This window comes from Anthonomus grandis, chromosome 10 (genome assembly GCF_022605725.1).
Source record: "Anthonomus grandis grandis chromosome 10, icAntGran1.3, whole genome shotgun sequence".
In the NCBI taxonomy this organism is placed as follows: domain Eukaryota; kingdom Metazoa; phylum Arthropoda; class Insecta; order Coleoptera; family Curculionidae; genus Anthonomus; species Anthonomus grandis.
In genome coordinates, this window is record NC_065555.1 from 11,714,938 (window position 1) to 11,731,936 (window position 16,999).

Here is a 16,999-nt window from a genome sequence, read left to right on the forward strand (position 1 = left end):
TTACAAGGTTCACAAAATAAAGCCAAGATTTTTAATTTGATGCCTATTAAAATTATTTAAAATGGATGATATGACGCTTCTTTTTAATTTGCTTTTTTATGCTATATCACACTTGCATAACTTATTGACCACGCATAGCTTTTCATAAGGCCTTTATAAGAAACATAAATATGGGTAAAAATATGCAATTGTTAAAGAAGTAACTAGAAGGACTATTGAATTCTGATATAACTTTATATACTTCCCATTAGAAAAAAGAAAGTTGATTATGGTCGTTTAAAGACAAAACGTCTATTAAAAATAAATATCACTCACTTTGCTCTATGACTTTAAATATCGTCATAAAAAATTAAACCCTTTTTTAAATTTTTAGTTTTTAATATCTCCGGAAATATTCAGATTTAAAAAAAAAATTCATTGACGATTTAATAAGCATCAAATTTTCCAATTGCACCTCAATTTAAACGAGCCTGTATAAAAACTTCGAGAAAAATATTTAGATAAACTACACAAAATGCCACTAAAAATATATTAAAATTAGATAATTTTATAAGAAAATAAATATAAAATGTAACTAAAAAACTTGTTTTAACTTAACCTAAAGTAGTAAGGCCTAACATAGTAAGGCTAACTTATTAACGATGAAAGGAACAAATCTTGGTGCCACTTGCGTTAAGCAGCATTTTTGTCGTTGAATGCCTTGGTTGCAACTGTTATCAAATCATAGTCTGCTGTCTGTTAAGGTGTTTCGAATATAAGCCCCTATACTTGCTAAAATCACCCTTGAAATTTCGCTCGCACAAGCTGAACGCGGCATAGGAGGATCCTTAGTTTTAATTTGTAGTTCATACGTTGAGGTTTTTAATTTCTGATCTGATGTATCTAGTGGTGCATGTATGATAATGCGGTAAAGGTGAAAGTCGTAAGCAGGATACAGCATATGAACCTTGGTTGTTTCTGAGTTCACTGTGAGCACGGAGTTTATGTTCATGCTCAGACCTTTTATATTACATAGATCTCCTGCTAAATGTTTCATGCCTGATGAATCCTCGAGATCAGCCTCCACACAATTCAATGTGCTGACATTTCACCCTTGATACGAGAAATGATCCCTTCAATTTCTTCTCTTCACATTTGTATGATTGCAGCCAGCGTTTCTAACAAAATATATCATATTGGAACCATAAGAAAAAGAAGTCGTTGAAAAACAGATACCACTTTATTATCGACAACATTTCGCATTAATCTGCTAAGCACTCGAGAGCCGCGGCTCAGAACCCTGTTTGGTTAGCTGGATAGAGGCCATGCTCTCGAAACGTCATGTATCTGCCCAGCTTAACAACGAGATTGTCGAAACGTTGGCGGCTAGGGGCTGCCCGCAGGGAGGAGTATTGTCCCCTACCTTGTGGTGCATTGTGGTCGACAGCCTGATAAATATTTTAAACAATGCTGGCCTATACACACAGGCCTACGCTGATAATCTGGTAATCCTTTGCCCAAGGAAAGACGCCGTCTCAATGCGGGGCCCTATGATGAGAGCCCTGTGTATGGTGGACATATGGTGCCTCTCGGGGGGTCTCAGGATTAACCCTCAAAAAGCAGAGCTCCTACTATTCACGAGGAGACGTAACTTTGGCACGCCCCCTGTTATATCTCTAGGTGGCGTGCAGCTGCATTACCCCAGGACAGTTTGATTTCTGGGAATCAATTTAAATCCCAAACTCTCGTGGTACGATCATAGTACCAGAATGAAGAAGGCCACCTGCGCGCTATGGGCCTGCAGGCGGACTTTCGGCAATACCTGGGGTCTGTCTCCTAAGATCCTCCACTGGATCTACTTGCGCATTGTGAGACATCTTCTCATCTATGCTATCGTTTGGTGGCCATGTACGGAGAAAGCGAAAATTCGTACTCAACTGGACAGAGTTCAACGTCTTGCATGTCTCAGCATAACGGGTTCCATGCGGACAGCGCCAACTAGAGTGCTTGAGACTCTGCTGAAGCTTCCGCCTCTGGACCTCGTTGTGCAATTTGAGGTAATGAGGACTGCGTACAGGCTATACGTCCTCGGCAAACTACGTGCTGGCGAGACCGGTCACGCAAAAATTTGGTCACGGGCCATACAGGAAAGTCCTCTCCTTCTGATGGGCAGTGACTTCATGGCTCCAGTGACTTCATGGCTCCAGTGACTGTGGACTGCGAGGGATTCGTGATGCACATTGCAGGCACAGAGGAGTGGCAGCATTCCAATAGACCTGCATAAATAGAATGACCATCTGGTACACAGATGGCTTCAGAATGAATAACAGAACGGGATCAGGACTTTGTAGTGGGATCTCACATACTAGTAGGGCATACTCGCTGAGGGAGCACGCCACTGTCTTCCAGGCCGAAGTATTCGCTGTATTAAAATGCGGACAGAAAATCCTAAGCTGCGGACACCGCAATACAGACGTATCAATATGCTCGGACAGCAGAGTTGCTATTAAGGCTATCACGGCCGCAAAGGTAAGCTCCAAGCTTGTACTAGAGTGCATAAAAGTCCTGAAAAAACTGGTGCAGGTTGGCTGCAGTTACGGATTATATCAACAAATTTCCAAGGCAAGAATCACACGATTTTCGAGGTAAAACACAGAAAGTATATTTGAAACCTGATCTAAATTTGTCAAAAGTGTATCGATGTTTCCGAACTGAAAATCCTAATGTTGCAAGATCAGAGGATTATAGGAAAAATATACGGCGGAAAAGTGGCTTACATACAGGTAGACCCTTTTTTATATATCAAAAAGTTAAAGCCGACGTAGTTAGATCTGAAGAAAATAACGCATCTACTGTAGTCCTTTGTGTTGATATGCGGCAGATTCTATTTTGTCCGACGTTATCCCACTCAGATATATTCCACCAAAGGCAGCTTAGCTGCTATGACTTTGTTATACATAATATTGGAATTAGCAAAGCGGTAATGCATTTATGGTACGAATGCATTGCAGGAAGAAACTCTACAGAAATGACAAATTGCATGATCAAATATTTTACAATGAACTATAACAAATTAATAGATGGAGAAAAACGCAAGTTATTAGTTTGATCCAATTGTTGCGCAGGGGAAAATAACTGGAGGATATTAAACACCCACTGCTATCTTGCAAAATGTGGATACTTTACTGAGACTAACCAAAAGTTTCTCTTCTTAGGTCACAGCTTTTTGCCTTATGATCGAGATTCAGCCAGTATCGAAGAAGCAAAGAAAAATGCAAAAAATGCTCTGACTGGAAATATGTTATTGCTAACGCTAAAGTGATCGAACCTTTTGATATCATAGAAATGATCTAAAATGGCTTTAAAGACCTAACCTCTATTAAAGAAAAGCTGCCTAAAAATTAAAGTCCGTCGCAATTACAAGTGATAAAGTACATCTGGATGAAATATGACCTTAATGATCTCTGCATTGAGTCATTGAAGGTTTTCAAAGAAAATTGGGGAGCTAAAACAAAACCAATTTTGCATTGTACAACCAATGTACAATGCACTATTGCCTAATACGCAATTAAAAAAAATTTTGATCGAAATGATTCCATATATGAATAGAAAATATCAAGATTTTTACAGATCACTTTCAAAACACTGATTTTTGTTTGTTTGTTATTATAGTTTTCTCTTCTTTTCTTTATTTCAAAAATTCCTATTTATAGAATTATTTATTAATCTTTGTTCATAAAATTATTTCAAAAAAAGATTTATAATTTTAATTGTGGAATAAAGGTCTATGTTACATTCTCACTTATAAAATTTCAAGAAATATGCAATAGGTTAAAACTCACCTTTTCTCGAAAAGTCAACTCGTAACATAGTCAATAACATTTCTCGAAACGATTCATTTATACATACCCACACAACTCCTAGGTCCAGCACTAAATGGAATAAAAGCATAATAATGTCTATTGGCTGCCTTTTCTGGCAAAAAGTTATCGGGATTAAAAGTTAATGGATCAGGATAGTACTCTTCCAGACGATGAGTTCCAAATTGAGCCACAATAATTGTAGCACCAGCGGGTAATGTCAGATTTGGTTCAGAGGCTAAAAAAAAGTGTGTATCAGAATAAGGAAGAAATATTCAAGTTTCTTCATAAAATTGAGACCGTTTGGTCACTTGACTCACTAAAAACCTACTAAAAGATACTAATATTATCATAATTTTTTAAATACTTACCCAACCGAACCTCTTTTTGCAACTGACGAGCAATCACAGGTACTGGTGGAAAAAGCCTTAAAGTTTCCAATAGACATCTTTCTAAGTACTTCATTTCTAACGTATCACCAAAAGTAGCAGGTCTATACGATCCCTGGAAAATCTCGTTCAGTTCCTGGTAAACTTTTTCTTGAATATCAGGATGAGCTGCCATTTGACATAAGAAAAAGCTCGATCCAGCTGCGGTAGTATCATGACCCTCAAACATAATAGTATCAACTTGTTCTTTGATTTCTTCGTCATTAATAACGACGCCATTTTGCGATGATTCAATGAGCAAATCTAAGAAAGCCATGCGTTTCTTCTCACCCACATCATCGTCTACATCTAAATCATCCTTAAGACCAGCCGACTGACCATAGGACGTCCCTTCAAGTGTTAAAGTTTTAGTGTTGTCACTTTTTTCATGTGATTTATGTGATTTAAGTTCTTCCGGCACCTCGGCAGTGGATCCGCGGATACCTTGCAAGAAGTGCGCTTTCTTTTCTTTGACAACCTTGCGTGTTAAACTATGAATAACTTTAATAAGACTTTTTTGGTATTTACTGATTTTAGTTAAATTAAAAATATAATCTGAATAGAGCCAAATTTTGGTCTGCCGAATGTGTAGGATATCACACAGTTTCATTACGGCCATTGCGTAATCGAAGCCGCTTTGGTCTTGTGTGTTTTTGCTTACACCCATTGCCGTCTCTGAAATTAAAATGCGATTTAAATATTGAATTTTTACAAATATTTTATATTAAACTTGTATCAGTTATTACTGGTTTAGCTAACTGTGACCTTGGATACGGAAATCAATGTCTATTAACTTCTAATAAGACATTTAATTCAAGATTTAACAAGAGAACGATAGCGTTTCTCCTAGTTTCCCTCTACTAACCAGAGTCTATAGATATATTGAACATAGAGAAGACCGAAAGACAACAGAGCGGATAGGAATATATGATCGGGACAGCCGATCAATACCGACTTGTACAGTAAGCGTAATCGCTGAAGCATTGTCGTCTTTCTTTAACTGAACGCTTTGCTTTATTGGATGGTTATTTCAACACCCAAGAAATAAATTGGCCAGTCGTGTATATATAAAGAAGTTTTTACATTAAGAGAATGTAAGATTACTAAATTAGTTAGATTAGTGACATAACATGATTTATTTAAGTTACCTCTTCTATAATTTTTGTGTATGGGGTGCGGAGTAAATATATAAATTTTTAAATGTTGTTTAAGAGTTAATGACCAGTTATTTAATAGTTAATAATGTATTTATTGAAATTTACATAAATTTGTTCCGCAGATTGTTTTGCCATAATCGAAATATGGATTTTTACTTCCTGAAAGTTTACTTAAACAAAAAATATGTTTTATTTATGAATGTTCAATTAGCATATATATTGCATATTTGGATATATTCAAATAGTAATTAAATCCAGTAGATTCTACGTAATTTACGAATTCAGAACTAGTATAAAGCAAATTCAGACATATTCAGGGAGAAATTAAGCGATTGAGTTCTTTAAATATTATTTTAAACTAAAATGTGCGTAAAAATATTATTTAATTATTTTTTTTCTACCAAGCAAAAATTTGACCAAGGTCCTATAGGTTTTTCGAAAAAATTGTAATTTTCAGACGTTTTTTTTAATTAGCTTCGACAAAGTTACTTTTGTATACAATGGAAATCATAAAATAATATTTTTAACCTCATTTCGAATAATTTTTTAAAATAAACTTATTCTGGATACAATAAAAAAAAACACTTTTATTGATTGGATAACATAAATATTTACGTGACAAGTGTGTAAAATGATTCATGGGAATCGTCAATAGAAACAAATTTCCCATTGATAAAAAAAGAGAATTTTACACATGTGTAACGTACAAAATTTTTTCTACTACCGAAAAAAACACAAAAAAATAAATTACTTCACACATTAGTGCGTAAGAAAACGTAAAAAAAATTGACAAATTATAAAATGAATGCCAAATAAAAGTCAAATTACTTTTTACGCACTAATGCCTATAAAGTATGTGAAGTAAGTACCTTACGCACGGTAGTAGAAAAACCAATTTTTTCTTTTTTCTATCCTAATAAAGTAAAAACATACCAGGAATAACAACACAGTTATTTAGAACATCAACCATAAAGCTCTAGAATATTGTACTCTATACCAAATTATTATTGATTAGACTTTAGAATCCGAAATATATTGTTAGTAGCAATTTTTAAATTAAAAAATTGCATTTTCTCAATAAAAAAAAATATTTTTTTATCTTAGTTAATTGATAGTAGAAAAGCCTATATTTGTCTATTTTTAAGTGTTTTATTAGAAAATCATACAATTTTGTAATTAAGGTCTTCTCTTGAAACACATTAACTATACTCAACCTACCCTTACTAGTTCGACATCGAAAAATGGTCGACATTTAAAAAAAAAATTTAGGCTTGGATGAATGGGACATCCACATTATAGTCAACCACTACTGGAATTAATCAGATATTGAGAAGTAAAAGGCTGCATTTTGTCATTATTTATTCAAAATTCATATCTAAAGAAGCCTTAGAACACACAGATTCAGAAATATCCCTGAATAGAGCAAGAATGAACAATATTCGTTATGCAGACGATACTGTCGATTATGCAGATAGCATAGAGAAGTTACAAAATATCATGAATAACAGAGTGCAGTGAACTGCTAATCAACCAAAAACCGATAAAACGAGTAAGCAGTATTACTTATCTCAGAGCTCTGCTAAATGATGAGTAATGAGATCATTCGCACGAAATACAAAGCAAAATTGAAAAATGCTGCATTTAGCAAGATGAGACATCTGCTCATAAGCCATCACATTACATTATACACCAAGATAAGACTCCTAAGCTGTTTTACGCATTCACATTACACATGCATACACCATATAAGCATGGACCCTTACTGAAGCCACCATGAAGAAATTGGAAGTATTCATGTTATGATTATATGATAGAATATTGAAAGTATGATAGAATATATCGAGGTTCTCCGCATAATAGACAAGGAGAAAAAAGTGGATAATGCTGTGAAGGAACGAAAGCGTCAATATTTGGGACACATAATGAGAAATGAAAACAGCTTTCACTTATTGCAGATTATCTTGCAAGGAAAAGTAATAGGAAAATGAAGTATGAATCTATATAAGACGAAGAGTATTCGCTTACAACCAACGGTCTGATTAAGGAACCGGTCTTTACAAGTCTTTACCGGATTATGCAAATGCTCATTTAAAACATTTCTAGGAGCATGACTTTAATGAGCTCTTTTTTCAGACAACTTTTATAAAAGGATATTTAAATAATTTTTCGCGAAGTTAAGATATATTTTGCTTCTAAAATCTCCATTAAAAAAATGCGGCTCAATAAAGTATTGTCCTATAATGCCTGCCTAAAGATTAAGCAATCAGATGTGCTGGTGATAGATATCTCTATTAAAAAATGGACTGCTAGTGTCATAATAAAAAAATGGTGTGCTTATTAACACTGTCATTAGTATGAAATATAGCTTTCTGTAATAATTGGTTATGGTAAGGATGAAATGTTTGCTTCGGAGCATACAAAAATTGATTATGTACTCTCTACCGACCTGTCTAGTTCTTTTTTGAAGATCCATAATAAACTTAAAATTACTGCTATCTTATTATCTTCATCTTTAACTGGATTCAAATCTTTTCTTCTAATCTGTCCTTTGAATTTTGAAACACTTCCTAAATGCGCTTGCGTACTACAAAGTCTTATGTAATCGTGTTAATATAACAATGCAATATAAGAAAAAAGCTTATTTACAACCTCTATACCTAATACATATTTAAAACCGCTTCAAAATATTTTTGCTAATTCAGAGCATATTAAGGACTTTCGCCCTGTTAGCATACCGCCTTGTTTTTCAAAAATACTTAAAAGAATAGTTAGAGACCAAATAACTTCATATAACCACCTGACTGCCAGCATTATTATATATTACTGATTACATAATTATGGCTTGCGTTAAAAATAATTGTACTTGACATAAGTATGTATATTATTCGCTCTACCCTATTATCGTAAATAATGCACTGTTCTTAATAAACTTAAAACATACTTAAGTTCTAAGTATAATATCGGAAGCTCATAATCTTATGCAATCATATGCATCTTGCTAAAAGCTACACAATGCTTGTCTTCGATTTTGTCATGGTGTCCGCAAATAAGATCATATGTCCTCATTCATATTGCAATCTGGATGGCTAACAATTTAAAAAAAGGCTTAACTTGCCTATTTTGCTTACAAAATTGATAGCCAAAAAAATCCCTCATATCCATATAATAAACTTCAAAAACTATCTGACTTTCCAACTTATTTCTACCCGCGGCAAAAATCTCTACAGTATACCTAATCATAACCTGCACTTGTTTAAATGCTGCTTAAGTTTAGTTTAGTTTAGTTTATTCCTAAAAAAAATTTATATTGTATATATTTTAAATTATAAGAATATAATTTCAATGTGATCATCAATGATCATTGGGTCTGAGATGGATTGTAATATTGAAATTGACAAAATATAAAAATTTGTATTTTTTTTAGTGTCTTCCAGATTTAATTTTTTATAAACTGCAATGAAATGCAAAACTGCAAAAAAACTTTTATCAACTACTTCGGTGGTAAAAAACGCATCACGACCACCTTTTTTTCTGGTGATACTAACTAATCCACCTTGACGTTGAAGCATGCGCCTTCTCGAGATTTTCCAGTACACATAATATAAAGTGGCCAAAGTCACCAACAAAAAATAAAACGTATTTACTGGAGTAAGAAACGCACCGCTTTTGAACATATCTGGGTTTTCTTTTGCTATTGACATCGTGTGTGCCTGAAATAGTGACTAGAATTAATGCTTAAATATTTTATATCTTAAATTTAAGAATCATTGCTGCATAATGTTGCTTAAATAATGATAAACAAATTTAACCAAATGCAATTCATGCAGGGTAATGCAGAAAAAAGGCAACTGAGACATTTTTGGCAAAAGCAATAATTTATTTTAAACCTGTTAATTTTTGTAAGAAGATCTTCTAAAAGAGTCGATAGAAGAAATCTAGAGCCGATAAATCAGGCGAATCTGAAGGCCATTCAATGGGAAATTCCGGGCATCATAAGTTTTCCTCCTTTTTGCTTTTCTACTTATTTAAGTAATCTTTATTGGTAAGTTGAAGTAAATGCAAGCCAGTCAGGAATTTTTTATATTTTTCAGGCACTTAAACCTAATTCTTTAAATTTCTTATTTGAATTCATTCCTTCGAGGACGTTGAAGTTATTTCTTTCAAGTATTTTCAGAGGCATCATCAGGCATTTGACGTTATTTCGTATATAATTACATAAAAAAGAAAAACATCGCCATAAAATAGGGAGCATTAAAAAAAACATAATTTTCAGTTTAAAAGTTACAAGAGAAGAGGAAAAAGAGATAAAATCAGAAGATAAGAAAGATTAGATAAAAATAAGATACCATAGTAAGATGATGTGCAAATGAATGCTCTTGGACCAATTTGACTTTAATGTTTTTTTTCAAAACTAATCGATGAATGATTTCAATTTTAAATTTTTTGAGGTGGTATAATTAAAAAGTTTAATTTTTAGATATTGATGTTATGAATATCGGTGCGATATTTAATTTTGCGATGGATATACGGAGGCATTTACATTTAATAATTTTATAAAAAAATATTGCCAAATGTAAAGTGCGCCATCCAGACATATTAATCCACCTTATTTCAGACACTTTGTGACATATTCGTTGTCTACACCTTATGCCAAATATAAGACTTAAGCAGCAATTTTACACTTTTTGAACACGTTTTATGCTCAGATTTTACTACCCTGAGGTACTCCTGATATAACAATCAAAACTAATCCACCTTGACGTTTTTCTAAACCCGTTTTGTAGTTTTCTACTGCTACAATCCCTACTTAGCTTAGTCGACCGCATGTACCATATCTGCGTCATAAAAATATATATTTTTTTTGTAAAAAACATTAAAAGTTTTTCATTAATTATGAAGAAATTTTATATTTCTTAGTTAAAAAAAAAAGAAACTAAACATTTTGGGATTTATTAGAATTCCCAAAATTACAACATAAATAATTACTAACAACTTACCCAATAAAATTTCTACGGTAGCCTCCGACATATAGTCATGGCAATCAAATTCCTTTCCGATTTCTTTTTTTAACTTTTTTACAGTTTCCAAACTATTTTTATTAAACAGGTCGATAAATGATTTTAAAACGTTTAAGTGAAAAGTTGGAGCAATAAGTTTTCTATGGGCTCTCCATTTTTGACCAGTTGATATTAACAGGCCCTCTCCCAACCAAGGCTTAAAGAAACGGTATTCTGGAGATCTGCAAATAAAATTATGGGATGTTATTACAATGCTTAATTTTTCCTTTTTTTATTTTTTCTTATATCCCTTATCCTACTAAAATATATATTGGTTTTATTATTTTTTTGTGTCAAATCAGTAATGAATGGTGATAAATGGAAACAAATGGAGCGCAAGATAATAACTTTCTGGACCTAAAAAAGTCAGGATTATTGTATATAGAAAAAGTTTTGCCATTTTTATATGTTTTTTTAAGTAAACTCACTTGTCAATATGGACATGGCTGCTAAGAATCAATTCAACATCGTTGGGATCCGTTATAAAGATAAGAAGTCTGGGTCCTATCCACAGTTTTACTATTCGGCCGAATTCCGTTGCTTTATCGCTAATTCTCGTAAAGATCTCTACGGTAAAATAAATAAAATCATTTTATTAATGCTGGTTAATTCTCCTTAATTAAAATCTGTTTCTGGATCGACGAACCATGATAAAATAAAAATGAAATAAGAAAATATTTATCTTAACGGTGGCTTTACCGGTTTTAAGTTCATATTATTTTTCTTTCATATGAAAAAAAAGTCATAAAATAGATACACGACCTGATTTTCAAGATAGTGGCTTTAACAGTTTGTCAATCTGAAATCGAATGAATAGATGCTATACACCCCTGGCAAATTTTTTTCTTGAGTACCGAAATACCCATGCATTAGAAATCATAGGAAAAGCATTAATATAAGTTAAAGACAGGACGATCTTGCTTAGCCAATTCCCTATTTAAAAGGGGAAATGCAATATAACGCCCGTCTCTATGTTTAATTTGGCTAAGACTTTAATTAGTACTTAAGCCTTAGACTTGGTATTAGTTAATGCATTAATTTTCGTACCCAAAATCTCAGGTTACCGGACATGTATATACAACTTTAGTAAAATTTAATACAGAAAATTAAAAAAAACATTATAGTGTTTTTTTTTTTTAAATAAGTATGAATATGAATATTTTTTAATTTTTACCATATGGTGATCCAATGAACTCCAAGGCATTCCCCACCAGCGGCAGTCCCCTGGGTCCGGGAATTTTTTCAGCTAATTGAAGCATGCGCCTTCTCGAGATTTTCCAGTACACATAATATAAAGTGGCCAAAGTCACCAACAAAAAATAAAACGTATTTACTGGAGTAAGAAACGCACCGCTTTTGAACATATCTGGGTTTTCTTTTGCTATTGACATCGTGTGTGCCTGAAATAGTGACTAGAATTAATGCTTAAATATTTTATATCTTAAATTTAAGAATCATTGCTGCATAATGTTGCTTAAATAATGATAAACAAATTTAACCAAATGCAATTCATGCAGGGTAATGCAGAAAAAAGGCAACTGAGACATTTTTGGCAAAAGCAATAATTTATTTTAAACCTGTTAATTTTTGTAAGAAGATCTTCTAAAAGAGTCGATAGAAGAAATCTAGAGCCGATAAATCAGGCGAATCTGAAGGCCATTCAATGGGAAATTCCGGGCATCATAAGTTTTCCTCCTTTTTGCTTTTCTACTTATTTAAGTAATCTTTATTGGTAAGTTGAAGTAAATGCAAGCCAGTCAGGAATTTTTTATATTTTTCAGGCACTTAAACCTAATTCTTTAAATTTCTTATTTGAATTCATTCCTTCGAGGACGTTGAAGTTATTTCTTTCAAGTATTTTCAGAGGCATCATCAGGCATTTGACGTTATTTCGTATATAATTACATAAAAAAGAAAAACATCGCCATAAAATAGGGAGCATTAAAAAAAACATAATTTTCAGTTTAAAAGTTACAAGAGAAGAGGAAAAAGAGATAAAATCAGAAGATAAGAAAGATTAGATAAAAATAAGATACCATAGTAAGATGATGTGCAAATGAATGCTCTTGGACCAATTTGACTTTAATGTTTTTTTTCAAAACTAATCGATGAATGATTTCAATTTTAAATTTTTTGAGGTGGTATAATTAAAAAGTTTAATTTTTAGATATTGATGTTATGAATATCGGTGCGATATTTAATTTTGCGATGGATATACGGAGGCATTTACATTTAATAATTTTATAAAAAAATATTGCCAAATGTAAAGTGCGCCATCCAGACATATTAATCCACCTTATTTCAGACACTTTGTGACATATTCGTTGTCTACACCTTATGCCAAATATAAGACTTAAGCAGCAATTTTACACTTTTTGAACACGTTTTATGCTCAGATTTTACTACCCTGAGGTACTCCTGATATAACAATCAAAAATTCTGATTTTATTCCCTTAAGGCAAACTCGCTGTTTTATATCTAATAAATCTATATAATAAAAATTAATTAATTAAAGAAGACAAAGCTTCCTTAAAGCCTTTATATTTTAAAAACGAAATCATAATATTATGATCAATCATATCAAATGCTTTAGAATAATCTAATAGTATCAAGATCACATTTCCAGAATCTTTAGAACAATGTCAATGACAATGTTGTGCACTATAGGCACACATTGCTGTCAAACATATCGAACTATATCTGGCTCTAAATTGTGATTGTTTAGAACGAATAATACGAGTATAAAATCTAGAAAAATAGTTGATTATCTGAGATTCCATAAAATTTATAGAAAATTTTTAAGTAAATTTGCAGAATTGATAATGATCTTAATTAATCTAGTGCGTAGTTCAGTGTTATATATGTATTATAAAAGGATATCAAAGAGAAAGATGTATAATATTTAATTTATCTGCACCAAAAGCCTTAGATTTGATACTAAGAATAATTTTATAAATTAATTCCTCATCAACAAGAGTAAATTACAAAGATTTTTATTATTTTGTCCTATTTTAGTGAAATATTTGTTTAATTGGCCAATATTTTTTAGGTGATATGAAATTATTTTATTTTAAATTTTAAGCATATTTAATTTTTTAAGCTCAGTCCATTTCTCCTTTAAACTACAATTCTAAAACTCGTGATTAAGATATACTTTTTTTAGCTCTTATAGTATTTTTTGTAAGGTTTCTTAGATTAGTAATCCCAATGGACAGGATTCTTAGTGCATTTACAGTTATTATGTGCTTGATTACGAATATTTGTCATAAACTGACGTTATTTGTTATCCAAGGATTATGACTTGTTTTGAAATTTTGTATTCTAAAATGTGCATGTTTATCAAAAATGCAAAAGTATTGTGAAAAAATCTAACTTTGAACTTATGCTATTAATAAGATAAATGTAACTTCACGATGCACTTTCGATGTTGGCTTAAAACTGAACATAATTAATACGGTCTAGAGATCTAAGCAATTATGTTTCGCATCCCTGTTCTACAAAATAATTGATCACCAGGTAGTATTCCATTGAGCGTCCAGCATGCCACACAATTCAGAGTCATCATAATCCAAGAAAAAAAATTAACAAAACTTTCCTCGCGCCCGGTCTTCCGTTAGACCGTTAGTCATTATATCCATTTGTGTCGTACGCAGTGTGCACTGTGCACGGAATTAAAAAGTTTCGTCATCAAAATGTCTTTGCGGTCATCAAATCGAAAACGAAAATTGGATAATAGTGATTTTGTAAAATTCATGACAAAAATTATTAAACTAACGGAGCTCGTTGAGGAAAAAATTCTCAAGTAAGTAATCTTTTTAAAAAAATTAGGTACATACATAATATTACATGCAGCTTTATAAAAATAATATTTCAAAAAATGTTATGCTACTTTATGTGCAGCATTTTTTCATAAAATCTCTCATGAAAATGTTATGTTACTTTATGTACAGCATTTTTCAAAAAAATCATGAAAATGTTATGCTACTTTATGTGCAGCATTTTTTCAAAAAATCTCTCATAAAAATGTTATGTTACTTTATGTACAGCATTTTTTCAAAAAATCTTTCATAAAAATGTTATATTACTTTATGTACAGCATTTTTCCAAAAAATCATGAAAATGTTATGCTTCTTTATGTGCATCATTTTTTCCATGAAAATCTCTTACGAAGATGTTATGCTATTTAATGTGCAGCATTTCAAAGAAAATTTATTTCAATTAGAAATACTAGCAAAAAACTAGAAACAATTTTTGATACACCCGGTATACAAAATAAATATAAAGTATATTACATGGCCATGACTAAATATCAAAACTCTATATCAAATCTCTATATATATTCCAGTAAAAAGAGTCACAAAAGTGTGTTATTCTTTATGTGATTTGATTACGTGATTTTGATATTAACAAAGTATGCTCTAAGAAAAATATGGGTGGCTACGTTCCACATATTTTTATACACAAAAAAGCAAACTTGCCCATACGAGTAAAACTTTCAGGTCAAAATGAGAGCAATAATACAAGGGGGGGAGATACAACCTCCTCGGAATCTTTGGACACCACTTCTAGCAGGGGTTATACTCCAAAGGGTCCACCTCTGGATTCTAACATTACAGTCGATAGTCGTGAATCAACTCTTGATAATGTGCCTCAGTCCACAAATATAACCACTTCAGCTCAAATTCATAATGTTTTGGGCGAATTTAAGAAACCCGAAAATACGGGCCAATCACTTCATGAGGAAATACACAAACGCTGGGAATCATTTTTAAAAGAAGGAGTGGATAAAGAAAATATAAAGTCCTTGAACGCTCTCTATCCACATCCGACAAACCTAATAACATTATATGGAACGGAACTAAATCCAGAAGTTAAGGCTGTTTTATCCCAACAAACGATTAAATCTTGTCAATAAACATTATGTGCGTTAGCTGGACCCATTAACAATCATCTTATAAACCCAAGGGAATTACCAGAAAATGTCGTAAAAGTCCTTGCGGACACTGCAAAAATATTGCGTAATGTCCATAATAAATTATCTGGCCATAGAAGATACACAATTATTCCAAACCTAGACCTTGAAATTAAAGAAACTATCGAAAAAGCACCCGTCGACAAGTTTTTATTTGGCGAAGATTTGGGAAATAGATGCAAGAATGCCAAATAAATTAAGTCCGGAACAGAAATTAAGAGGAAAATAAATTTTAATGAATGGTGTAAGCTCACCTCTGATCATAACATTTTGCAAAATATCAAAGGTTACTAAATTCCTTTTTTAACCAAACCATTTCAACAAAAAATAGTTAAGAAGTCGTTTTTCAATCAAAATGATTTATGTAATTTTAACAGTGCTATTCAAAATTTAATAATTTTAGGGGCAATTAAACGATGTAAGCCTAAAAGAGGACAATTCCTATCGCCTTATTTTTTAAGGAGAAAACCAAATGGTAAAATGAGATTTATTCTTAACCTTAAACAGCTCAATAAATTTAAAACATTATAAACTTGAAGACTATAGAGCAGCAAAAAATGTATTATTTAAAAATTACTATATGGCTACTATTAACTTACAAGATGCCTATTTTTTAATACCAATACATAAAAGTCACAGAAGATTCCTTCGTTTTGACTTTAACGGGACACTATGAATTTTGTTGTCTTCCTTTTGGGTTAAGCACCGCCCCATACGTATTTACTAAAATTATGAAACCACAAATCGAAAGTCTTAGATCAAAGGGCTTCTTATCTGTAATCTATCTTGATGATTGTTTACTAGTAGGGAAAACCCTAGAAGAATGTCGGCAAAATATTACAAAAACTATAAATAATTTAAGTAAATTAGGGTTTATAATTAACTACGAAAAAAGCGTGCTTGAGCCCAGTCAAAATTGTAGATTTTTAGGTTTTTTTTGTTTAACTCCAAAAAATTATGCATTTCTTTACCTTCAGGTAAAATTTTAAAAATTATACAAGATTTAAACAACATTTTAAATTCAAATAATTGCAAGATTAGAAAATTTGCCAAAATAATTGGAGTATTGGTTTCAACATGCCCTACATATAAATATTCTTGGTTACATATGAAATTACTTGAAAGAGAAAAAATTAAATATTTAAAGGAAAATATTTATAATTATAATAAGATAATGAAAATAAACATAAATATAAAAAATGAGTTAAAATGGTGGTTAAAAAATATTGACAAATTTGAAAAGACATTTAAACCGCTAAATTTCTACATGGAAATTTTTTCTGATGCCTCAGATTTTGGTTGGGGTGCTTATAATAATGAACACGCAATCCATGGCTTCTGGCAAGAATCAGAAATAAAAGAACATATAAATTATTTGTTCTTTTATTTCTGAATAAATTAAATTAAAGCGGCCTTTAATGGTCTAAAATCATTTGCAAAATACTCTCGAAACTATAACATTTTGTTAAGGATAGATAACACCACTTAAACACAAAGTATTTAAAAAAGTACGCAGTACATTTGGTAAAGTAGAGATTGATTTATT

The 16,999-nt window shown here is 31.9% G+C and overlaps 1 protein-coding gene across 1 annotated transcript in view; it reads right to left on the reverse strand.

The window, feature by feature from the left end:
- LOC126741694 (cytochrome P450 4g15-like) overlaps positions 1-16,999 on the reverse strand; it is a 42,247-nt gene that overhangs the window by 1,572 nt on the left and 23,676 nt on the right. The window contains exons 2-6 of the mRNA XM_050448223.1: positions 11,656-11,881; positions 10,910-11,048; positions 10,422-10,663; positions 4,211-4,942; positions 3,889-4,077 (exon numbers count right to left, since the gene is read on the reverse strand). Of these exons, the coding sequence (XP_050304180.1) occupies positions 3,889-4,077; positions 4,211-4,942; positions 10,422-10,663; positions 10,910-11,048; positions 11,656-11,872 (1,519 nt within the window). The 5' untranslated portion in view covers positions 11,873-11,881. The remainder of the gene's footprint in view (positions 1-3,888; positions 4,078-4,210; positions 4,943-10,421; positions 10,664-10,909; positions 11,049-11,655; positions 11,882-16,999) is intronic.